The sequence below is a fragment of the Hibiscus syriacus genome, unplaced genomic scaffold (assembly GCF_006381635.1).
Source record: "Hibiscus syriacus cultivar Baekdansim isolate YM2019G1 unplaced genomic scaffold, ASM638163v2 tig00111402_pilon, whole genome shotgun sequence".
NCBI classification, from domain to species: domain Eukaryota; kingdom Viridiplantae; phylum Streptophyta; class Magnoliopsida; order Malvales; family Malvaceae; genus Hibiscus; species Hibiscus syriacus.
In genome coordinates this window covers 8,883,817-8,909,893 of record NW_024063082.1, presented here as the reverse complement: position 1 = coordinate 8,909,893, position 26,077 = coordinate 8,883,817, and the positions used below count along the sequence as shown (strand labels likewise).

General features: G+C 32.1%; 2 protein-coding genes, 1 long non-coding RNA gene and 1 pseudogene across 4 annotated transcripts; 2 read left to right on the top strand and 2 right to left on the bottom strand.

Annotated features, from left to right (window-relative positions):
- Positions 1-1,421: 1,421 nt before the first annotated feature.
- Positions 1,422-25,071, top strand: LOC120162022. The gene is made up of 3 exons (XR_005519523.1): positions 1,422-1,434; positions 18,049-18,052; positions 24,875-25,071. It is a non-coding gene; the product is annotated as an uncharacterized LOC120162022 (long non-coding RNA).
- Positions 2,361-5,366, top strand: LOC120162020 (serine/threonine-protein phosphatase PP1 isozyme 4-like). Of its 2 annotated transcripts, XR_005519522.1 has the most exons (5): positions 2,361-2,674; positions 3,199-3,758; positions 3,840-4,070; positions 4,301-4,412; positions 4,918-5,366. XR_005519522.1 is itself a non-coding variant. In XM_039172212.1 (4 exons), the coding sequence occupies exons 1-3, from the start codon at positions 2,464-2,466 to the stop codon at positions 4,023-4,025; spliced, it is 957 nt and encodes a 318-aa protein (XP_039028143.1). In that variant the 5' UTR covers positions 2,362-2,463; the 3' UTR covers positions 4,026-4,070; positions 4,918-5,339. The 2 variants fall into 2 exon arrangements, 1 of the variants encoding a protein (XP_039028143.1); XM_039172212.1 differs by lacking the exon at positions 4,301-4,412 and having other exon boundaries at positions 2,362-2,674; positions 4,918-5,339.
- On the bottom strand, positions 6,509-9,479 carry LOC120162021 (annotated as a pseudogene).
- On the bottom strand, positions 23,776-25,809 carry LOC120162019 (protein phosphatase 2C 37-like). The gene is made up of 4 exons (XM_039172211.1): positions 25,333-25,809; positions 24,925-25,236; positions 24,720-24,825; positions 23,776-24,116 (listed from the first exon to the last, which is right to left on the bottom strand). The coding sequence occupies exons 1-4, from the start codon at positions 25,792-25,794 to the stop codon at positions 23,791-23,793; spliced, it is 1,206 nt and encodes a 401-aa protein (XP_039028142.1). The 5' UTR covers positions 25,795-25,809; the 3' UTR covers positions 23,776-23,790.
- Positions 25,810-26,077: the final 268 nt, after the last annotated feature.

Genomic DNA, 26,077 nt, shown 5'->3' with positions numbered 1-26,077 from the left:
ATATTTTACTCCATGTATCATGTATGCTTACATTGTCAATTTAATTGCATGAATATGTAATATTATCCTCACGATTATATATGAGCATGTGTTATAATCATCAGATATAACGTCTTAAAAATTTTATATTCGATTGAATCTATTGTTTAACTGAATTTGATTGATGGTAAATTACGGTGTTAATTCAATAATGGAGATTAGCTCATTAGTACTGGCTATTCGGTTTTCTTAATTAGTTGTATAGAATAATGAGTGTTGGATTCACTTATAACTATATTTAAAATGTACGATTAGCAACGGAAATTATTATTTTTAGTGTATCAATCAATGTTCTAAAACTTTACTTGAAGTGGTAATTTTTCAAGGAATGATGTTCACATTTTCCTGTTGAGAGAATTTATATTTTTTACTTTTATGTTATTATGATAATCGAATTAAAGGATGAATGACAATGATTATATATATATATAGAGAGAGAGAGAGACAGGATCTAATTACACTCAATATATAATTAAGAAAGAAATAAAAAAATATTCACTTAAATATGATCTTATCTCATATATGTATAATTTTTTATTTATGTCAAACATCAGGTTTTTAATGGTCTCTATTATCTTCATTTTACTTTAATTTTAACTTTTAAATGATTAATATATATAATACTTTAATTAAAACTTTCGAGGACCACATGAACTAGATATTTCTGTTGGCTGCTACTGTATTGTGAGGAAGATAAAAATGGGAAATGGACATGTGACTGAAGAAAATTCTCTGCACTTTCAGAACCTCATTAGGTTTTCCTTCAAAATTTTACAGTATAATAATGATGTTAAGTGGTATGCAGCAACATGCCACTAACTAAACACAATTCGTATACATTTTTAAACCCTAAACACGTATAGTAATTAGTAAAAGACCCAAAAATCTCGAGCCTATACCCTGGATCGAGTGGCAAACCCGATCCACACTTACGTCTAAATTTAAGGATGAATGTCTGATTTTACAGAGACGACGAATTTAAAATTTTAAAAAGACAACTACCCAAATCTCAATAGTCTCCTCTGTCAATCCTTGCCTAGATCCTTACCTCGTAATTGGATATGGACATCCTAGTCAATTGGGTTAGTGTAGCTCTCAGGCTACTGTTTCCAACCCGAATGGGCCTCTTATCAAACTTGAGCCCCTTTTTTAGCATTGACTTTGAAAAATCACCAAAATTTTCATAGTAAATATTAAAAAGTAAGCCTTATATACTTATAATAAATCTAGTTTTATTTAGAACAAATGGTTCTTGATTTCGAGCTATATATCTATAATTATAAAATTTTAAGTGATTAAAGGTCATTATAGAAGGTAGCATACTGTTTTGAAAAATAAGGAAAGTGACTTTAAAAATAAATGGTATGAATTAAATCAAAAGCTTTAATTTATATGGTTCGACATATAACATCAATCAATAATAATAAATTATTTAATAAAACAATATTCGAATGTTATTTTTTTACCTCATGTGATCAAATATATTTGAATAATGGAATACTCGACGAGGAGTCCACAATAAATTTTAAAAGGTAACAGTGGCCGATAAAACATTATGGTTAAAGATAGTGTAGTTGGATTGAATAATAACTAATTGGTCTATTATTATAAAAGTAAATCATATTTGTGTTTGTTTATCTATATTTTAAGATTTTTATGTTCCATTCATGTTCTTTTAAATTTTCAGTATCATATTCGTGTTCGACAAACTATTCGTGAACCATTTATATAACGTTCGCATATCAAGTTGTTATTGTCATGAACAACTTGTATAAAATACCATTTTAGAAACAAATTATTATTATCACATCATATTTCATAACAAGTCTTATAAAATAGTAAACAGTGATATATTTCACATATAAAATTAAAATAAAAACGATTTAATAAATTTAGAAAATTCTATATTATAATATATCAACCAAACAATTAGCATATAAAATATTAAAGTATCAATAAAATGATTTTATGTTAATACCCTATGATTAAATATTCAGATCTAAATTAAGTATTTTTATTAAAAAATAATAATTTAAAGGCAATCTATTTTTTAAAATACGTATTTAGATCCCATGATTTAATATAAGTTCGACGTGTATGGGTGATTCAAACTCGAAAGCAAAGCCGAGGTCGCGGCCAATGAACCGGACTCAAACGGTCTAAAACAACAACTCTTCATAAAACGACACCGTCCGGAAATCTGTTCCTTTGAAAAAGAGGAAATTCAGGGAGATAATTTATCGCTTTTACAAAAAAAAATAATAATCAAATTATTATTTTATTTCCCCAGAAAATAGGTTTTAATATTTTTTTCCTCCGTTCTCCGAAACTCTTTTACCCTCAAAGGCTCGAACAAAAGAAAGTCGGTTTCTTTCGCTTTTAGGGTTTTGTCAAATCGGGGGGTCTTTGAAGGAGGACGATCAAATGGCGACGGCGACACAAGGGCAAACGACGACGATGGACACCGCGTTGTTAGATGATATAATCAGACGGCTGACGGAAGTCAGATTAGCCAGGCCAGGAAAACAGGTGCAACTTTCTGAGAATGAGATCAAACAACTTTGTGTTGCTGCCAAAGATATCTTCCTTCAACAGCCCAATTTGCTTGAACTCGAAGCCCCCATCAAAATATGCGGTAACATTTGGGGGTTGAAGTTTTTATTTTTTTGTGATTAAATTTGAAATTCATGTTTATTTTCGGAGTTTGTTATGAAAACATTTTGTGGGTCTTGAAGGAAAGTTGAGTTTTTCATTATGTGTTTTACGGGGAGCCAATGTGGATAACTTGTTTGTGGTAGATTCAAAGGTTCCAATTTTTTCTTTTTAAGAATTGAAACATAATGTTCAGGGGTTCAGTTGATAATTCTGAACCAGATAAAATGTGAATTTCACATTTCTATTTGAAAGTTTGGAAGCCTAATTTACCATTCCTTTTGGAGGAGATGGGCTGAGGGTAATTTTATTGTTGTTGTTTATTGTTGTTTGATTGCTGAAAGCCGTAGGAAAAAATATACGAAGAAATTAAAAATAATGTATTCTGCACGTTGCATTTGTGATTGTGATGAAAACATGCATATAATTATAATGGAACTCTGAGTACTACCATCATTAATTTGTAATTTATTTATTTTTTCATTGTAAAGTTTGTCTTTTTTTTAGGTGACATACATGGGCAATTTAGTGATTTGTTGAGGCTATTCGAGTATGGGGGTTTTCCACCTCATGCGAATTATCTATTCCTAGGCGACTATGTGGATCGTGGCAAGCAGAGTTTGGAAACGATATGTCTCCTACTTGCTTATAAGATTAAGTATCCAGAGAACTTTTTCATATTGCGAGGAAACCATGAATGTGCATCTATTAATCGGATATACGGATTTTATGATGAATGCAAGCGTCGATTTAATGTGAGACTTTGGAAAAGCTTTACTGATTGTTTTAACTGCCTTCCTGTTGCGGCTCTTATAGATGACAAAATATTGTGTATGCATGGTGGTCTTTCCCCGGACTTGACGAACCTAGATGAAATCAGACACTTATATCGTCCTACAGCCATTCCTGACACTGGCTTGCTGTGTGATTTGCTCTGGTCTGATCCTGATAGAGATGTTAGAGGATGGGGAATGAATGACAGAGGAGTTTCTTTCACTTTTGGGGCAGACAAAGTGGCAGAATTCTTAGAGAAACATGATTTAGATCTTGTCTGTCGTGCGCACCAGGTTATTGCCTTTTTCTAAACTCTCGTGTTTATCTATTAAAAGCTGATCATTAGAGCTTAACTGATTGTGTTGTGGATGTAGGTTGTAGAGGATGGTTATGAATTCTTTGCCGATAGGCAACTTGTTACAATATTTTCAGCACCTAACTACTGTGGTGAATTTGATAATGCTGGTGCAATGATGAGTGTCGATGAAAACTTGATGTGTTCTTTCCAGATTCTCAAGCCAGCTGAGAAAAAAGCAAAGCTCATGTCCACTAAAATATGACGATTGCAGCTATCATTGAATAGCGGCTTACAATTCACGACCAAGGTAAGCCGAATAGAGTTGTATATTTTGTTCCCTTTTCTCTTACAATTTTTAGGTTGGTAGTGTTGGTGTTGGCACTCAGCGGCGCATATCTTATTTATAAATATCAATAATCTTCATTGCAATTACGTGATTGTGAGTGTAGGAATAAATCAATTTAATGAATGAAGCTGATAAATTGTTTTTAGCATTATATATTGTTGTTTGTTAGTTTGCAACATACGGATAATCGGATATACCATAGCAAAGATGTGTATGAGTAAGAATAGTACTTGACGTCCTTATTGATCCATAATGATTGTTACTTCCCTCTGGCTTTCTTTTAGAAGTTTTCATGATTTTCAGGTCTCTAGTGCCAATATTATATGTTCTTTTTTTTTTGGGATGAAACAGCTGCATATGTTTTCTATATTAAGAACAAAATCATCTTTGTAAGCTTTTCGGTGGATAATATGTGGAATCATTTATCATAAAGCTCTATTTTTAATGTCATTTATGAAATGATCATAATTTTATTTGATGATCTAAGTTCAAAACAAAAGAAAATATCTCAGTATCCTTTTGAAGTGATTTTCTCTCTACAGTGTAGTTCTGCTATCAGGCTCCCAATCCTTAGTATCCTCTTGCCTCTTTCCTTCTGCTTCAATGTCTTCCACTGTTATCTTATTGTCTGAAGGTCATAGTCCAGAGTAATGGATCTTTTTCCAAAGTCATATGTTGCTTGCCATTATTTTTAATTATGTTTCTCCTTTCTTTCATTACCACCGTTATCCATATGGTTATTAAATACCATACCAACCATCACACCTTAATTTTTATTATTTACTGCTTCTCATTTGCTGTGATGCAGATGTCCTTTTTATATCTTTCCGCACTGACAATGGTTGAAATTGAAAACCACTTGCTTCAGAACTTCAGGTACTGAAGAGGCAATTGACCACTTCATGGATACATTTTGTATGGTAAAAAGCTTTGCAAGTTTTGTGTAGGGTAGCATAAGCGAAAAACATATTTCTCTTATTCTTCTCCTCACCCCTGCAACCTGGTTTATCCTTTTTATATGTAGCAGTCAATCTGTATATGTAGATGATATATCTCGTTTGGCAGCTCGTAATTGTGCTTTTGAGTTGCTGGAATGAAAAAGATTGGCCGCTGCTGTCTTCTAAAGATATTTGGCTTTTTGCCAGACTATTCACTGATTGAGATGTTTGTAGGTGCATTCAAATGTTATGGGATTGTTAGTTGCAATTAAGGTCTATTTATTCACATGTACTATTAATTTCTTTCAAAGATTTGTCTTAATGCTCGAGTGGTAGCATCTGAATTTCCTTATTGTCACAATTCCATAACTAGGAGATATCATATCCGATGCTGATTACAGATCGGTCCAGCACTCAACAGTTTCGAAGGTGGTTTGAAACACATTGAACATCATCGATTCAATTGCGTTTGATGGTCTTATGAATGAGAGACTGATTGATCCACTAAAAGCTTGTGTTATGAACATGCTAAAATGGTTATCGTGGAAGCAAGATATGCGGGCATTTGGTTGGATGGAAGACTATTTCTTTTGCTCTTTCCCCCTTCTATAATTAAATTTGGTTACAGCTAATTTTTGCAATTTAGAGCAACAATTTTATTATCAAGGTCCTCTACATCCTTTTGTCTCCACTGATCCATGTTTTTATGGTGATCTAGGTTTAGTTATCTTCTAGTCTTTTAATTGATACGCTTGTTTCAGTATTATCATACCACAATCCAGCCCACTCGGAAGTGAGTTATAAATACTCAAACAAATATGGTATCATTATCACTTAATAAATACTTTTTCAGGTGGTTGATCTACCTACTACAATGTTTAACACTGCTAATTAATAATGCTATTACACGTTTTTCCTTTTACTTTTCTTTAATTAATGACCCAATAAAATATACCCATTTTTTTTTTTGCTGCTTCTCTAGATTTTTGGCTTGCATAGTTTGACAGAATCAAAATTAGGTAAGAGTTTATTCTATTTTTTTTATATAAATATACGACTTTAACTTGATTTTAATTGTATGGAATATAAAAATAATAATTTGATTATTTTTTTTAATGTAAAGGAAAAACATCTAAACTAAACCAATCATAAAAACATTCCTAATTTACAGAGAGCTCCTCCATGCAGTTGGTTCTCTCATCCTTCAGCAAACTTGGTGGAAATTGGGAAATACGAGTTCCAACAATAGTGACACATCTGATACTGACAGTAATAAATTAATATTCATCTATTTCTTACTAAAATTATTTTATTGACATTGCATCTACGTAAATCTTTACTTTCAGATTTGTACACAAGTAAATCCTTTTATATAGTAAATTATTTTTCATTTGAAATCAGAACTATTTTTATTAAAAATAACAACTCCTTAAAAAAATGATTCATTAAAAACGGACAAAATTAAATAAAAAGATATCAATGATAAATTGATAATTAAAGAATCCCCATAGGTTACACCAACTCGTAATTTTACAGACACAAGTTACATCAATGAATCATCCTATGCAGTCACCGAAAAAAATAAATAACAATTACATGATCTGAAAACATTTCAATGATTATAGCTTTTAATTGCTTAGAACCTGGAACGATCTGTCACATGACTATCTCAGGCTTCAAGATGCTAGATTTTGATCTCTTTGCGAGGCAAAACCTCACCGCCATTGATGTAAATTTCGTCGCACACATGTAAATCTTCTCCCAGAATGGTCATGTTCTCGATTCAAGCCCATTGTCCGACGGTTGAGCGTCATCCGATGATGATGCTGGGTATGCAAGCGTGCTTCTTGATGCGGACTCCACACATCACTGTGCAGCGGGATAGTCTGACTCCAGACTCAACCACGCATCCTGGACCGATTGCCACATCTGGTCCTATCAAACATCCTTCTCCGATTTTAGCAGACTCGTGAACCAAAACATTCCCGATAATGTTGGAACCAGTGGACAACTTAGTTGAAGCTTTCTTTCGCAGCGAGTCTAGATAAAGTCTAAGACCAGTAATGTAATCCCTAGACTGACCAATGTCCATCCAAAACCCTGGTAGGATCATAGCATATAGCTTCTTCTCAGCTGCAATCTTCAGGAAGATCTCCTTCTCGATCGAGGTGGGTCTCAACTCTATTCTATCAAGAACCGATGGGTTCAGCAGATAAATTCCGCCATTAATTTTGTTTCCGACGAACAATTTTGGTTTTTCTACAAATTTGTCCACTTGCCCTGTTGATTCTTCCATGACGACCACGCCGTATTTCGATGGCTCATCCACCTATGGAATTTTGACTCGAGTCTTACAATCTCTCCGAAGAAAATAAACTTAACATTTTAGAACTGAATTATTACCTTGGTTACTATTATGGAAGCTTCTCCTCCATGGGCTTTGTGGAATTCAATCATTTCTTTGAATGGGTACTCACTGATTACATCACTGTTAAGGACAAAAAATGGCTCACCAGAATCATCAATGAGCTTGTCTCTAGCCAAAGCAAGGGGACCAGCAGTGCCGAGCGGCTCAGTCTCTTGAGGCATTGGATCGTGATCCCAACTTTAGCTTCGAATTCCTTTAAGAAGTTCAACATTACCTGCAAAATGAAGTGACCACCGGTGAGCCTTTAAAAACTTAGCTACCACCCTTTCAAGTCGATCAATTTTGCAGATCTTACACATGGAAACACCTCACATATGACATACCTCAGATTGGTAATTAATGGCCAAAACAACCTCGGTTACACCAACAGCCTTGAGAGCCTCAATCTGTAAAATCCAAAAATATATCATTCCAATGATCAACAAGCTTGTCTCAGGAAAACAACCGTTAAACCCAAAAGAACATTTCCAAGTATTCAGAAGCGATCAACAAGCGGCTTAGGAACACTAAGGGTCAACGGCCTCAATCTTGTTCCAAATCCTCCAACAAGAATAAGTGCCTTCATTGTGATACACCTTGGACTTACCTTGGAAACTAGAGTCAGCATCTTAAGCACCAAGGTAATTCAGGTTATAATAGGAATGCTACTTAAGGCTTTGCAAATGAATTCCGATAGAATCTTCTACTTATACATAGAGAAGTGCACATTGACATTTATAGATCCAAAAAAATGATAAATGAGACAAGAGAATCACAACCATGAAGAATAAATCCAACAGTGGCACGGATGCATCACATGTAATGTAAGGAGAAAAATCCAGATGAACTAAAAGACGAGAAAAAGGGAAAAGCCTCAACATTCAAATATGCATCATACGCCAGAACATAATGCTAAAACCTAAAAGCAGTACTGAAAAACTATCCGATAACGGCTTAGCTGATATTGTGACAAAATCTCCAGCTATAACGCAGGCTGGTATCTTTAATGAGAACGATAAAGTGAAGCACATGGAACCTTAAACAAAATCCACTCGCAGTATTAGTTATGAATATTGAATAATGTTTTAAACTACTTTATATTTTCTTTTCCTTCCCGGCTTCCACTCTCCAATGAAGCAACGGAAAACAAGAAACCAATATAAAAATCATGCCTAGAAGGACTATAACACCACTTTTCAACCAGAAGCAGTTGAAACGAGAATTCAAAGGAAATAATAAATCAAAGCATATAAAAAGGAAAAGAAAATTAACTTTTCAGCAAAGTTAGTATTTGATCTGTTCACACGCAAATTCTTTACCTTTACAAAGTATTTGATAGCAATCATAACAAAAATAAAACGATATTAGGTCATTGATAATAAAAACTTTAGTGTAATTCAAAACCGTCATTAAAATAGTTGTAGACACTAAATTTTCGCTGCCGCATCCCCTCATCCGAAGACTTCTCCAACAACCCGCTCAACACGCCGATTCTCTCGGCAACAAACAACAACCGGCAATTTCATTGGCATCAACCACCCACAAATCAACAAACAACCACGTTAGAATCCCACCCGGAATCAAACACTAAAAATAGGTTGTTTTTTAGACTATAAATACTCATGTAATCTCGCATTTAAAGAGGGGGGATGAAGAGGAAATACTCACACGAAAATCATACGAAAAAATACAGAGGAAAAAGGGTGGTTTTCGAATCGAAGAAATATATACAGAAAGATTCGAACATTGAAAGAAAACAAAGAGGAGAGAAGAGCCATTTTCGAACACAAAAGGGAAGCAACCAAACAAAAAATATTTTTACCATCGATCCGAAATACCAGACAGAAAAAAGGAAAACAGGTGGAAAAGCTCAAAAGCTTTACCGGTCTTCTTCGAGGGTAGTCATCGCGTCTTCGCCGGAACTCAAAACCTTCAAGCTTTCGAAGGAGGCGTGAGTACACAACAGACGGGTTATGTTCGTGGTATTTATCTCAGAAGGTGAGAGTTTATTTTGGTTTTAAAAGCACCCAGCCGGAACCCATTGTCTTGGGGCAGGAGAATCATCTTTTTCCTTTTGTTTTTATGCGTTAGGGGTACTGTGCATGATAATTGTAAAAGGGAGTATTCACGCATACAACCACTATAGTTTGAATGATTTCTTATTTGGATCATGAGATGAATATGCTCTTATTTTAAGCATCTTATTCCATGTTTATTTCATTTTGGTCCTGAGTCTCTTTTAGTTAGTTTAGTGTTTTTATGACTTTTCGAATCATGCACATATTTTTGATAATTTGCATTTTAGTCTTAAATTTTATTTATGGCTTATTTTCACTCTTGGTACCTCCATTGCTTAATAGTTTCGATGGTTGCCCCTATTATCATTAGTGTTATTATTTGATCTCTCTATTTATTGTTATTACAGATTAACCCTCTTGGTTACTGTGTATACTTAGTTTCCGTGTTTCTGTTCAAGCCCTATTTTTTATGTATATTTTGTTTTGGTCACTAATGTAAATTAATTCTTTTCTTTTTTTTATTTTAAAATTTAACCCATTTTTATTATTATTATTATTATTATTATTATTATTATTATTTTACTTTATTTTTATTATTTTTATTTTTTTTATTTTTTATTATTATATTAATATTTTGTTTTTTTGATTTTATATTTTTTAATATTTTGTTTTGATCTATTTTTTTCCTTTTGATTTGTTTTATTTTATCTTTATTTTATTTATTATTATTTTATCTTTTCCCTTTTATTTATTTATTTATTATTAAAATCATTTTTATTTTTTTAGAGAAATTTCAATCGATCAAAGGTAAGTAATTTGAATCGAGTTTTTTAAAGTTAAACTTTTTGCAACTAAGACAACCGGAAAATTAATTGGTATCGAAATGGCGGTTCAAGGGTGTTAATCATTTTTTGACCGTAATCGACTCTTGAACCTGACGTATTTCTGGTGTAACGCATATCAGGTAAGATGGTGTCCGATCTACGTAAATATCGTTTTAAAATGATCGGTGGCGACTCGAACCAATTCATTCAAGTCGAAGCTCAATTTTGGGTCCAACCGAAAAACGGTTTCAACAATAGTGATTAATCATAATTAAACAAATTAAATTCGTATATTTCCTTTTTCAAAATGCTTTTACGCGTGATTTACCATTCAGAATTAGCAAAAATATAGCATTGCAATGAAATTAAACTCAAAATTCTCCCAAAAAAACATAATAACGGAAGACAATTTAGACAAACGCAACATCACATTGTAAACTCCCACGATATATTCAAGCTAAACAATTAAGAACCTGAGAGAGACGAGATCGTAAAAAGCTCGAAAACACCAGAATTCAACAATAACCTTTTAAGCCGTACCAGATCCAAACGCGAGCTGAGTTCAACCTACAAACACGACCCCGAATCGAGGCAAAAGAAATAAAAAAAAAGGGCGGGGAAACGAGTCGAGTCGGACGAGTTTGGTTGGATTTTTCGGTGACGGTTTTCTTTCGTCGGAAGCTGAGGTGGCATGTGAGAAAAAGGATGGCGTTCTTTCCTTTCTTTTTCGGTTGGGGAAAGGGAGGCGTTGTTTGAGAGAAGGTAGAGCGGTACTGTTTTATACGAGGCCAGGGTGAAATGAAGAAGACAACTAACGTCATGTTTTCGGCGGATTCCAAATTAAATATTAAATTTAAGGGTAAAGTACACAAATATTCCCCAACTATAGGATATTATTTTGTTGAGTCCATAAATTATTAAATGTTATAAAATGGTCCCAAACTACAGGGAGTTACTTTTTAAGTCCCTCAACTATTAAAAGTTATAAAATGATCACATAACTATTCATTATGTTCCAAAATCATCATTTTCCATTCAAAAATTAACGATCTTTAAAGTTGGATGTTAACATACGGATTAAGATTATGAAATCATATTTTATCATATCTCAGTAAACATGTTAACGTACAACTCAGACAATCATTAATTTTTTAACGGAAAAATACTAGTTTAGAACATAATGAATAGTCATGTGACCATTTTGTAACTTTTAATAGTCGATGAACTCAACAAAGCAACTCCCAATAGTCAGAGGATCATTTTGTAACTTTTAATAGTCGGGAGATTCAATAAAATATTACCATGTAATTGAGGAATCATTTGTGTATTTTATCCTAAATTTAATTTTGGGACGACTTTTTAGTGACGTGTTGGATATACTAAAATATAAGTTTAAAATAAACAAAATATTTTATATTTTAATGTTATAACATCATAATTGGTTAAGTACTATATAAAAATTTCTTTTGATTCCTAAAAAAACATTTAAGTTTTTTTATATTTATAAAAATAAATATTTTAATCAAACTGCTAAAATTATAGTTGGTTGATTTAAATTTTTTTTTTTGAATTAGTAAAGTATCTCTCTTATAAAAATAGTAATTTAGTGAATATATATCTTAAAATTAAATAAATAAAAGCAATGTAAGATGATGATGTTGATATTTATAATTAGTATATAACATGCTTCTAACTCTTGATCAGATAAAAAAAAATATTCTTATAATTTTATTTTTAATGATTTTGGATCATCTATTACAATTAAATCTTTATTCTCATTCTAAATTTAAATTTTTTTAATTAAACTCTCATTCATTTTTTATTTGTGATTTTGATAGTTTAAAATCAAAATGTCTGGCCATAAGTTTATAATATCATATTGTTTATATATTAAATTTAAAGTATTTAAATATGATTCTTTAAACATGTGCGTATTGAGTGGTTAAAGATAAAATTAATACATGTGTTTTGTTGTCGTCGTAATCTAACTCATCATTATACAAATATTTATCTTCAACATGCATGTTAATGTTCAGCTCAGACGATCGTTAGTTTTTTTAACGGAAATGACTAGTTTAAAACATAATGAATGGTTAAGTGATTATTTTGTAACTTTTAATAGTCAAATGACTCATCAAAGTAACTCCCTATAATTAAGGATCATTTTGTAACAATTAACAGTTAACAAAGTTGTATCTTATAATCAGAAATTGTTTGCGTATTTTACCCTATATTTAAATATAATAAATAAAAACACGTGAAAAGGAATATTTTAGAATTTGTCCAAAATAAAATAAGTGTAGCAAAATTATTACCATGTTGTTTCCAAACTTGAATTGTTCAAATATATACTTAAATATTAACGGTACTCGTTTGCCTCTTTAACTAGTAAAATTTTAAAATATACGTGACACACCGAAACATATCATTAATGTGACATATTGATAAACATTATTAATTAAATTATTCTTATTATATAAATATGAAAAAAATATAATGATATACCCATAATTATTTCTTTATTATTATTTAGTTTAAATTTTAATAGGAATATAATTAAATTATATTTTTATTACTCTCTCATTCTCATAAAAAATGTCCCTTATTCACAGTTCTAAAAGTCAATTTTTAAACTTTGACCATAATTATTTTAAATAATTAAATTTTAAAAATATATTTTTGAAACTAATTGATTAAAAGTTTTTAAAATATATTTTTACATATTTTTATCAATAATAAATTTTAAATGATAATTAGTTAAAGTTTAAGAAAAAAAAATCAATAATAGACATTTTATGAAAGAGGGAGTAAAAATTACAATTTTTTTGTGACTTTTTTTATGATTAGAACACTTAATTTATATAAATTTGTATATTTATCCCAACAATAATCATCAGAATCAACCATCGACAATTCTATTCATTGTCGGAAGATCGTGTTCTTCAGCCTCAACTTTAAATTCTTCGTTCATCTTGTCCCCCACCGAATTTTAGCTGCTTTATGACCACCACTCTTCAATTTTGTAAGCAACTTTTATAAACAACTCCAAATTCATCTTCACTCAAAAGATTACAGTTTAAAAGAATATTCTTAGCCTCAGTTAATCTTTCACACGTAAACATCACCGATGGTTTTAACCATTCAAGCTGAGAATAATTGTGGTTAACATGTGGCGACCCCAGATCGTGAAAGTGGAAGAACAATGCATGAATGCCGCAATTTCTTCTCAGTGGATCAAGTTTCATCTCTTCAATGGTATTTCACAGGACAGTGAAAAAAAAATAAAGTCTTTAAAACCCTATCAAATGCAGCAATGATTTTGCTTTAGCACCTTGTTATAAAATATGCACACAAGGCTTGGTTATCGTCAAATATAATCGAAGTCGCACACGGCTGGATAACAACATAATAAGTAACATATTTAGATATCTGATCCGAAAACTCGATATTTGATTATTTTAGATCAAATTCGGATCATTAATTTTGTGATCCGGAATTTCGAATCAAATCGAATCCAATATCCGACTCTGCACACCCCTAACTCCAATTACGTATAAATCGAAAATTATCAGTAATTCCTTAAGCAACTAGTTGAATAAACTAATTTGCAACTGTGAAAATATTTACATGATCTTGGTAACACAATTTTTCAGCGATGAATAAGATCGCAGACGGTTAGTTTGATGGTTGTTATTGGATGAATATGCAAACTTATATAAATTAAGTATTCTAATCCTAAACATAAAAAATACTAAAATAATTATAATTTTTAATAAAAATATAAATTAATTATATTCCTATTAAAATCTATATTAAATAATAATAAATGATTAATTGTGGATAGTTTATAATATTTTTTAATATTTATTTAATAAGATTAATTTAGTTAGCGATGTGCATCAGTATATTACATTAGTGGTGTATTTTGGTGTGCGACGTGCACTCTAGACTCACCCCTTAACTATTGCTATTTTTTTCCTTCTAATTTACAAATACTTATAATTTATTATGTGGTTTTTTACCTCCCTATTCTTTAGAGCTTTGTCTGATTAATTTGGGTCGATTTGTATTGCACATCTGATTTTGGTGTGTGAGTCTTCCAATGGAGATTTTTTGCATATACTATACATCAAACTCGAGACTTATTTAAACGATATCAAGCAGCATGCCACTTGAACGAATCTCTTTAATAATTTATTATGTATATTTATAAATAATTAAACTTATTTAAAGAAATACATATTAATTTTATTAAATTCAGAACAATTTTTATTTTATTATAGGTTTAATATATAAATTGAATCAGTTTACACAGATGTTTCAACATAACCAAGGTCTCTTGTTTATGGTATTGATAACATAATAATATTTGATGGAGAATTTTGTTGTCGAGATTAATATATACTTAGACTATTAAACAAATAGGTAGAGGATACCTACACATAAAATCATTAATAATATGTATAAATTGATATCTGAATTTGATATAATTAATCAATTTAGTATTTTTTTAAAATAATTTAAGTATATACATTTTATAACATTTTAACAATAAATTAAATTGTAACCCACGATAAAGTTAAAATTGAATACTAAGGGCTAAAAAACTTAGAGATATAAAATATCATTTAAATCAATTTTAGGGGACAAAAAATAATTTGACTAATATTCTTAATTAACATGTACTTAAAATTATTTAGAGATATCGTATATTTGATTTCGTCTTTAATGACATAAATATTTTTAGCCGTTGATGTCATGTTAATAAAAAAGTATTTAAGCAATGGCTCACTCGAAGTTCCAAAAATATATATATATAAGTAAAATATAATATATATATATATATATATTACGTTAAAAAATTATTATTATTTTTTGTACAAGAAAGTTTAGTCCAGAACCAGAGTATACCTAAACTCAATTGGAATTTACATAGGAATTTACAGATTGCCTATTAAGAACGACGATGGTAGAATTCAAATTTAGCCTTACTAGCTCAAATTCTTAAATCATAACCACTTGTACTAACACTCGTTGGCATAAAAAAATTATATTAGTCTAGTTGATATATATTTCTAAATCCAATACAAATATATAAAATTGTTATTATATTTTTAAATTCAAATATATATATATATATTAAATAAATATTTTATTATATTTATATTGATCTATCCAATAAAATTTTCTGTATTCATCATTATTTTACTTAATTATTAAACGAATAACGAAAAAAATATTTATGATTAAAAGATAATATTTATGATAAAACTAATTTTTTTATAAAATAGAGATGAAATGATAGGTTAATATTTAAAATACAACAATGGGAATTCCATAGTTTAATTAAAATAATTAAGCACAGTACCAGAATGAGTATTAATTAAATAAAAAGAAACGTGGTTTTGCGATTTGATCTAAATTTGACTCTTCATTGAAAGCCAACGTATCACGTATATGTATAAGAGGCGGATCCAAGATAAAAATTCAGAGATTGCAAGAGTTTTAGGAGTGATATTTTTAAAGGGTGACATTTGCATTAGAAGTGACACTTGTAGAGAGATTGTTTGGAATACTCTGAACACCATAGAGGTCCGCCTCTAGATGAGGGGTTGCCCGGGATACCCCGAGCACCATGGAGGTCCGCCCTGATATGTACACCTCTCATAACACAACAAAAGATCAACCGCCTCCTAACCTCCCTCCTTCCTGCCGCCCCTCCCCCCAACTTCTTTTCTCTTGTACCCCTCTTCTGTTTCCCTAACCCCCGTCATCCTCTCTTCCCCTCCACTAGCGCTGTAAATGATATGAGACAGATCGCGAGTTACTCAAGATTGATTCGGTCAAAGTTCGATCAACACTCAAATTGAATGAACTCGACTCAAGCTCAAAATCGACTCGAATTCTTAACGAGCTAAAACGGGCTACTTAATACTCGACTCAAAAAGCTCGCGAGCTACTCGAAAAAATGTTATATTATAATTTTAGATTTTAAAAATTACATTATTAAAAATACATTATTGATAATTATAAATCTTTAAAAATATATTTTTAAATGCAATATAAGATTTTTGTATGTTCGAATTCGGGTTTGAGTTCGAGCTTGAATCGAGCTCAAAATCGATCGTCAATCGAGCTCGAATCTCGAGCTTCAATCGAGCTCCTGAAATTTTTTTGAGTTAAAGACTTTTTAAGTTCGAATCAAATTTTAATATTATATTTTGGGTTTGAGCTAAGCTTAATAATTTATAGCTCGCGAGTTTTCGAGTCAAGTCGAGCCTAATTTTAAACTTTTTAAGTTCGAGTCGAACTCAGCAATACTCGAATTTGACTCGACAAATTTACCGCCCTACCCTCCACTCATCCTACGCGGTGACCAGCGTAGGTATAGATAATAGAATAAAAAAATTAAAGTTTAATTTTTTTAATTTTACAAAAAAATTAGATTTTTAAATATCATGTGATGCCAATGCAATGTGTCCAATCTAAGGAAATGATGATAAAGAATTCTCTCTTGATAAACCCCCTTCATATCCAATCCATAGTGACAGGATAACACTTTTAACATGGTGGGGAGACAGTTGCAGATTGATGTCGAGCTAAACATCGAATGCTCCTTTAACGCAGTCCAGTAAGGGTATTTCCTTTCAAGAAGTCAAGAAAGATACAAGTTTTAGAAAAACCCACACTCATGGAAGAGAAGAGAGAAGATCTAAAAGAATTAGCCTACAAGAAGCAAAAACACATATGACTGCTTTTAAATTTTTAATTTTAATTAAAAGAATTTAAATTATCAAAACGTGATACGTGTCACTTAATGAAATTTTTTAACAATTGTTACATCCGAGACACTTAAAAAGATAATATTTATAATGTTAGATACATTAATTGACCAAAATATAGTTTAAACACCTAAATGAGAAAAATGTATAATTTAAGTATTTATATTTATATTAAGACTATTTACTACCGTGAACTTCATTCTCTTCTTTAAATATTTATAGTTGATATTTGTGTCTGATATATACAATCCAATAAGTATATAGAAAATGATTTTTTGAATACATGAAAAAAAACACCATATCAACACCAAACATCCACTTGCTTCAATTCTATTTGATGATTGGGGCTTTGGAAGGTGAGGTTGAGTCTACCCCTGGTTGATTGGGGGAGACTTTAATGTCATTGTTCGGGTTTATGAAAGCTCAAATTATGAGGTGGTGGGGCATCATTGTCTCCCGATATGGAAGAGTTTCATAATTGTTTGGGGGACTTAGAACTTATGGATCATCCTTTCACTGGTCCTTTGTTTACCTGGTCAAATGAACAAGATAGTAATTTTTTGGTTCGTAAACTTGATAGAGTTTTTATTAACTCTCATTGGTTGCATAATTTCCCTGACTCGTTTGTTGAGTTTAAAGATCAGAGTGTTTCTGACCATTGTCCTGGGTCGGTGTAGTCTCAGAAAGAAAATCAGGCTAATAGGCCAAAGCCTTTTAATTTTTTTAATTGTTGGACTTTCAATGAGAATTTTCAGAGGATTGTTTATGAGTCTTGGTAGGAGGAATGTGATGGTAATGCTATGCAGAGGTTGTTTTCTAAGTTTAAAAGACTTAAGCCTAAGCTTGAGGAACTCAATAAGTTTCATTTCTCTAATATTTATGGTAGAGTGACTGCTAAGCTTATTGAGTTAAAGCAACTTCAAGTCTCTAATCGTTCTCTTGCTGATTGTAGAAGATTGGAAGATGAAAGAAGGGTTCATGCTGGGTTGCTTCAGCTGGAGGCTGTTGAATCCGCTTTTTATAGGCAGAAAGTTAAAGTTAAATGGCTTCAAGATGGGGACTTGAGCACTAGGTTCTTTCATTCAGCTATAGAAGATAATAAGAAAAAATATATTGTCCATGTTATCAAAGATGAAAATGAGAATTTGTAACACCTCAACCCGTATCCGACCCGGATACGAGTCCGAGACGTCACATTGACATTTCAAAACCTTTATTCTTGCAAAATAACAGAACATTTGAACTTATATTAAGAAAATACGATCATATATTGTTGAATTGTGTTCGTTATAACCAATTTAAGAAAATATATGTTTTATGAATAGTAAAATACGGTATGAACACTACCGTGAACAATAATGAACAGTACCATGAACTGTATCCTGCTATAGTACAAAATGCTAAAATTTTCCAGATTACTGACAAGGAACCGATACCCTGCTACAGAGAACTGATACCCTGCTATAGTACTGCTACAATACTGCTACAATATACTACTACAATACTTCCGTAAAACATACATAAACTCTTAAAATTTAAAACGTTCATCTCTATACATTTACCATTTACAAAAAATACGTTTAAAACGTTACAAAACTTGTTCAGAGCATATCATATTCAAATCTTTTATATTACATGTCAACTAAATTCTATATAACCAAATACATGTAATTCAACTACATTCCTGATCTGATCTTCGGTAAGGAGAACTGACATGTCTTGTTCCTCTTTACTTCTCTTTTTCGCTTTCCAAACCTATGTGTGAAACCATCACATGCTAAGTCGATGACTTAGTGAGGCATAAAAACATGTAACATTACTCTACTCATATCAATGCATAAATAATTAATACTATCATATCATATAGAAACATATATCATCATTTACCTTGTTAGCATTATCCTTAATCCCTTAGTCATATGCTCTTGTATCTAACATTCTTAACCAAACAATATACACATCATATAACACATATATCACTACACCAAAGAATAAACATATCATCATGTAATTTTTATAACATATTTCATATTACCAAATATACATATCACATATAGTGCATTTGTTATTATCTCTTATTAACCCATGTACAAATGTCACTAATTCTTTTTATCATATAAACATATACTAAACATTTCTATACATATCATGGAATACATATATCATTTCACAGAACACATAGCGTATCATATCAATTGATTTATTTACTCTCTTTAAAGTCTATGTATTGACTCATGTATACTTTTGAGAACTTAAGATATGTGAGTACATTGAGGTTGTGCACCACTATGCTGTCACCACAGCTCGTATAAATGTCCCGAAGGACCTATCCAAAGGTCATACAGAACCTCGACAACTGTCCATAGGTCCCGAAGAACCTAGGTAAACTATCCATATGTTCCTTAGAACATAGGTAATCCTGTCCATATGTCCCGAAAGACATAGGTAAACCCTCGACTCTTGGCATGCCAACTATACCCCTAGCTATCATATCACATAACATGGGCATTATCATTTATAACAGTTCACATATTCACTTCAATTATTCATACCATTCCTCTTATAAACACATATCTTTTTTTTTCAGTCACGTATCATATGTACGTGTATTCATTGATCTTATAATCACATGTTCATTCTCTTCTGTCACATACCACATGTATGTGTGAACATATATCTTATATCATCTAACATGCATCACATAGGTTCATATCATTTAACATACATATCATATGTGTATATAATCAAGTAGTTTACTTTCATGTAATTCATGTCACTTTTCAAATGAATTCATATTCGTATGTCACATAGCTCATATCACTTTGCATGATTTCACATAAACATATATATCATATCTTGTTCACATATATTTCCCATATAACTTATATCATTTGATTCATGTCTTATTCTTATATCATATATATATATATATATATATATATATATCATCTATGTTCATTCACTTAATCTCATATGTTCATATATCACATAACACATAGAATAACATGTCACACATAGCTCATGTATAATGATGCATATAACATGTAATCATGTAGGTCATGTCACATAAAAATCATAAACCAATTAACATTTTAGGAGTCACTTCTTACCATAGTAACTCCGTCACTAACTCATTGCAAACCAATGTTTGTTCAATAATTGTTCAATAACATAAGTACAAACTAAATTGCACTCACCTTAGCCTTGCTTTGATTCGATCTTAATTCTTTGATTGTTCCGGAACTTGTTTAGGCTCAATATCTACATAAATATAATTTTCAAAACAATTATCAGAAGCCTAAACCTTAAACTTGATGTTAATAACTTAAGTTAGTTTAATGAACCAAAATTCCATTTTTCTTTTAGGGGGTATCGATACCCCCCATAGGGTATTTGTACCCTCTGCATAATCTGTAAATTTTTACCTAGAAATCACTGTTCATGCACGAAAATTCACTATTTCAACTTCAATTCTTCATGTTTAATTCCCTTTCATATTCTTAACTCAAATATACATACTTAAACTAATTTCTATTAATTTATCTCATCTTAAACCTCAAAATCCCATCTTTCATATGGAATCAATAATCATACCCAAATTTTCAATATGTTATAATTTTAATTATATCAGTTCATATTTCTTAATTAAGCTGATAACAAGTCGAATTTAACTTCAAATTCAATTTATCAACTCTTTTACAGAAATTCATTTAAAAACTCCTTCACTTAATTCTTTCATAAATTCTTCATCTTTTAATTATAAGATAACTTAAGCTTTTCTTAAGCTTAGTTATCATATAATGATCAAAACCCAACTATAAAATCAACAAATAATCAACTAAATAGAAACTCACCTTTGCTCTAGCTTGGCACACGTGAAGAAAAGAGGAGAAGAAGAATAAGAAAGTTTTCAGATAACTCTCCACCCTCAACGTGATTCATGCTTATAAAAGGGGGGAAATATCTTTCTTGTCAAATGACCATTTTGCCCTTTAATTCCTTTAATAATTACTAACAACTTTCAGGAAATATCTCCACATAAATCATTGAACTATTCAACTATTATACTTTTATCCCAAAAATTCTGAAATTTTATAATTTAGTTACTAACCCGTAGTTTGGGATATTACAGAATTATTATGAATCTTTTGATGATATGGTACTGAGTTGGTGTGGTTCTTCATTGATCTTATTGGCTCGGCTAATCCTAGGGTTAAGGGCTGCTTTATAGGCTGTTTGAAAGAGCTTTTGAATTATTCATTACCTGTTAGTGCAGAGTATACTCTTAGTCAGGTGATCTCTGATGCAGAAATTAAGGAGGCTTTGTTTAAGCAAGGGAAGGATGAGAATCCTGGCCCTGATGGTTATATAGCTTGGTTCTTAAAGACTGCTTGGGGTACTGTCAAAGAGGATTTTTTTTTACTGTTTTTAGGAATTTTTTCCAAACTTTTTTCTTGTTGTTTGCAATTAATGTTACTACAATTGTTTTGATTCTTAAAGCAATGAATTCTTGTATGGCTAAGGAGTTTAGGCCAATATCTTGTTGTTCTATGATCTATAAAACTATCACCAGAATTCTTGTTAATATGTTAACTTGTTTCTTTCCAGGGATGATCTGTGCAAGTCAATCCGTTTTTGTTAAAGGTGGAAATATTGTGGATAATACCCTGCTGGCTCAGGAAATTGTTAAGGGCTATGTTAGGAAAAGCCTTTTTCCTAGTTGTGCCATTAAAATTGATCTGCAGAAAGCCTTTGACTCAGTTAACTTAGATTTTTTGCTTGATATTTTGGAGGTAGTTGGGTCACTTGTTGTTTTTTGTAGATGGATAAAGGCGTGTGTTACCACCCTTGAGTATCTGTTTCTTTGAATAGCAGTTTGGTGGGTTATTTTAAGGGTAAGAGGAGGGGTCAGACAAGAGTATCCATTGTCCCCTTATTTGTTTGTTTTGGTCATGAATGTGTTATCTTCTCTGTTGGATGATGCTGTCAAGAATGACATTGCCAAGAATGACATTTTCAGGTTCCATCCCAAGTGTATAAGAGTTTCCCTTACTCATCTTTGCTTTGCTGATGACTTGCTTGTGTTTTGTCATTACTCTTTTTGATTTTGTAGTGGGGTGATTAACACTTTGGAGCAGTTTTATGAGTTGTTAGGCATTAAATTGAATGCCTTGAAAATTTAATTTTTTGCTTGTGGGGTGGTTGCTGGTTAAGAATGCTACTGGTTTTAGATTCGGACAGCTTCTTATCAGGTATCTTGGTGTTCCTTTGGTGACTAAAAGACTTATCGAGAAAGACTGCTCAGCCTTGCTCGTTAAAATAAGGGAGAATCTTAGTAAATAGTCTAATAGGAACCTCAGTTTTGGTGGAAGGTTGTAACTCATTAAAACTGTTCTCTTTAGTATTTTTTTAACTTTTGGAGCAGACAACTGATTTTTCCTAAAGCTGTATTGGGGATATTGAAAAGCTTTGTATGAGATTTTTCTGGAAGGGTAGTGATATCCCTGCCAGGGGTGCTCGAATGAGTTGGTCCCATGTTTGCTTGTTTCATGACTAGGACTTAAGAGCCTTGTTGGATGGGATAAAGCCTGCAATTTACTTCTTGTGAAGAATATCTTTGCGAGTGAGGGTCCCTTTGGGTGGCTTAGATAAAGGAGTATGTGTTGAAGATTGTGAATTTCTGGGATGTTGAGAGTAAGACTCACTTTAACTGGATCCGAATGAAGCTTTTGAAGATGAAAGAGGTGGCTAGGAGATTGTTTTGTTCGAGTTCTAATTGGGCTTAAGTTAAGGGTGGTTGGATTTAGAAGAATATTCGAGTTAAGAAGGTGAAGGTTGAGTGACACCGTCTTATTTGGTTCCCTACTCATGTTCCCAAGTTTTTCATTATTGGATAGTTATATTTGATAGGTTGTCTACCAAGGGTAGGCTAATTCAATTTGGGGTGGTTGTTGATAGGACTAGCAGGTTATGTAGCAGTGATATGGAGTCTAGTAATCATTTCTTTGTTGATTGTCCCTTCTCTAGGAGTATATGAGGTGAGATATTGTAGACTTGTAGGTTGAGGCATACTCTATGCTACTAGGAGGTTGATCTTCAATGTGACTGTGCCCAATTTTAAAAGTAAATCTCTCTTTGTTCATAAGTTGGCTTGGACTGGATTTTTGTATCATGTATGGAAAGAACGCAATCATAGACATTTTAAAGGCTCTACTCGATCCTAAGTGAAATTCTTAATTATATAAAAGAGGCTATTAGAACTAAATTATATAAAAACTGTATAAAGATGAATGGTGGGATTAATATGGGTCTGTTATATTAGTGTAGTTTTTCTACTTTCTATTAGATATATAAATATTTACTTACCCAAAAAAAACCTCTCTTTAATCACCCAATAGTTCAGATTCAGATTTAAATTAGTTAAACGTATCCATTGTAATTTGGGTTTAAATTAATTAAATGCGCAGCTAATGTGGTCATCCATTGTAATTTGGATTTAAATTAATTAAATGCGCAGCTAATGTGGTCATATTTGTTGGGGCGCAATTTTGGTACTTGTTTGGTCTAATGACATTTAACAGTAACAAAGCATAATTAATTATATATCTTCAAAATATATTTTCTATTTTGTCTTTACAGTTTTAAACTAATCATTTAAGATTATAATGTTTTATTATACAACTTCGATCACTTCCAGTGATCCTATTTTTAGTTAGATAGGCTGCTGATTTTCCTTCAAATCAACAACCACAACGCTAACATTATCGGTGCTGTGCCTGGCCAAGGCCAATTTCGTTAACAAAACCGAAGCGTCCCAACATGGCTTATCAAATCCCTCGGATGCGCCACCTTTGACCGTGGAGGCCCCTGCTCGGGATTCAGCACGTAAACACATACGCGCCACCCCACATGCTGTTTCATTTCTCATTACATCCCACAATCCGTCGCTCGCCAGAATCAAACACTCATCTTCACTTTTCCTCTCCGTTGTGGTCACCTCAGGCTCCGGTATAACGAATGGTTTAAAATAATTATCACCTGACGATAAATTAAACAAATAATTATTTTTTTTGGTAAAAAACACAAATAATCCCTAATTACAAAATATTATATTATTTACTATTAAAATTACAAAATAATCCTTGATTATAAGTAGTTAATTTATTATCATTAAATTATTTATTGATTACATTCCAAAATCGTCATTTTTTTTTGTTAATTACAAAAAATTAACAGACATCAACATATTGACGTTGGAGATTATGAACATAGCTATCATATCTTAATTTGCATATTAAGATCCAATTTAGATCATTAAATTTTTAATAAAAAACAAATTTGAAAAATAATAAATAATGAGTGATAATTTTATAACTTTTAATAACGTGATTACTTAATAAAATAATATTTTATAATCGAGAGACTATTTAGGTAATTTACGACGATAGATCCACAAATTAAAAAATGAGATCAAAATTTTTATATATTTTTTAAAATAATGAGTACGCAATTTTTTTATTTTTTTCTTAGAATATAGATCTAAATTTAATAATTTTTTTTTCAATATAATGGGGTAGATTTTTTATGAAAAAAAAAAGGAAAGAAATGGTTAAAAAGGAGAAATTTTCTTTTAAAGATTACCGATTGCTCTAGACATGGCTAGAACGCCAAGAACTCTAGGGGCATCCCAGTAAATTACTCTGCCACCTGCTTCTTGGATCCGGAGTAATTCATCGGGTCGATCCGGCTGCAATCAAATAAATATTTTGTTTTAGATTTATCTAATTTCAGTGGAGGAGCGGCAAATTAGTTTAAAATTTTCAAAAGAGAAAATAATATGCCTCACCTTGTGATCATCGGAGAGGGGAAAAGCGCCGCCGTTCCGACATAGAACGGCACGTGAATCACCACAGTTTGCGACGATGATCTTATCAGGGGTGACAACAGCAACCACCGCGGTGGACCCAACGGCGTCGCACTGTGGAGTTTGAAGCTCACATCGGCAAGTCGAGCCCTCCTTAGGGTCCACTTTCCCTTCTTTAACTTCTCCATCCATCCTTTCAAAGCTTCTCAGCATCTCGATCGCCGCAGTCACGTTGCATGCTTCGACTTCTTCTTTCAATATCTCGTGAAATCGATCTCTACACTTCATAGCAACCTTCAAAATAAAAAAATTAAAAAGATCAGTTAGAATAGAACCAGTTTAACAAATGAAATTGAATTTGAGAAAGATTTTCAAGATTTGGTTTAGTACATGACTGCAGCCATGGCCATCGAAGACGCCGAAAAAGTGAATATCAGGGGAAATTTGAACTTGACTGTTAAGTTTACAAAACGAAGGGTGAACCGAAACTGCATCTTCCATATCTCGTCTCCTTCCACAAACGGAAGCCATTCCGAACTTCGGCCACTCCTTTCCTCCTCCAACCGAAATTTCAGTTTCTAACTTCACTGTTCCATTAGAAAATAGGGCTTCGTTATTAAGACCGTCAACTTTTGCTGGCTTTTTAGTATCCGAGTTCTGTACTGCGTTAACACAGTCCCGAGAAGATACCGGAAGGAAAAGATGAGGATCCAGCTTCATACGTTTCCGGTCGTTTTCTAAGGATGGTTGAACAGCGGCGTCGGCTATTATCTTATAGGGACGAAGCTCCCGACAGCGACAAGCTCTTAAGGTTGGTTCAACCGTAGCTACCACTTCACTTTCTCCAGCCATTTAGCTACTAAATTACTCTTCTATCAGAAAATAAAATACTTACAAAGCGTTCTTCAGTGAAGAACAAGGTTCAGAGTTTCTTCAAATTGAATATGAAAGACCCATTATACTGGCTGGGAGATACAAAGAGAGCTTTTTGTAGAGAGAAGATCTAATTTCAGGTGGGGGGCACGCCTAAAACGAGCAGACTGACCGTCACCACCGGGTAAGGTGACCGGACACGTACATTTGGTGTGACGTTGATTTACTGAATACAAGAGGGTGATCGGCACCGTCTATTTCA

Excerpts from the sequence above, each read along its gene's own strand:
- LOC120162020 (XM_039172212.1), top strand. The coding sequence starts at position 2,464 with ATGGCGACGGCGACACAAGGGCAAACGACGACGATGGACACCGCGTTG. Across the intron at positions 2,675-3,198 it reads AGCCCCCATCAAAATATGCG|GTGACATACATGGGCAATTT; the intron begins GTAACATTTGGG and ends TCTTTTTTTTAG. Across the intron at positions 3,759-3,839 it reads TTGTCTGTCGTGCGCACCAG|GTTGTAGAGGATGGTTATGA; the intron begins GTTATTGCCTTT and ends TTGTGGATGTAG.
- LOC120162019 (XM_039172211.1), bottom strand. The coding sequence starts at position 25,794 with ATGGCTGGAGAAAGTGAAGTGGTAGCTACGGTTGAACCAACCTTAAGA. Across the intron at positions 24,826-24,924 it reads CCCTCTCCGATGATCACAAG|CCGGATCGACCCGATGAATT; the intron begins GTGAGGCATATT and ends ATTTGATTGCAG. Across the intron at positions 24,117-24,719 it reads AGCCATGTCTAGAGCAATCG|GTGATAATTATTTTAAACCA; the intron begins GTAATCTTTAAA and ends ATTTATCGTCAG.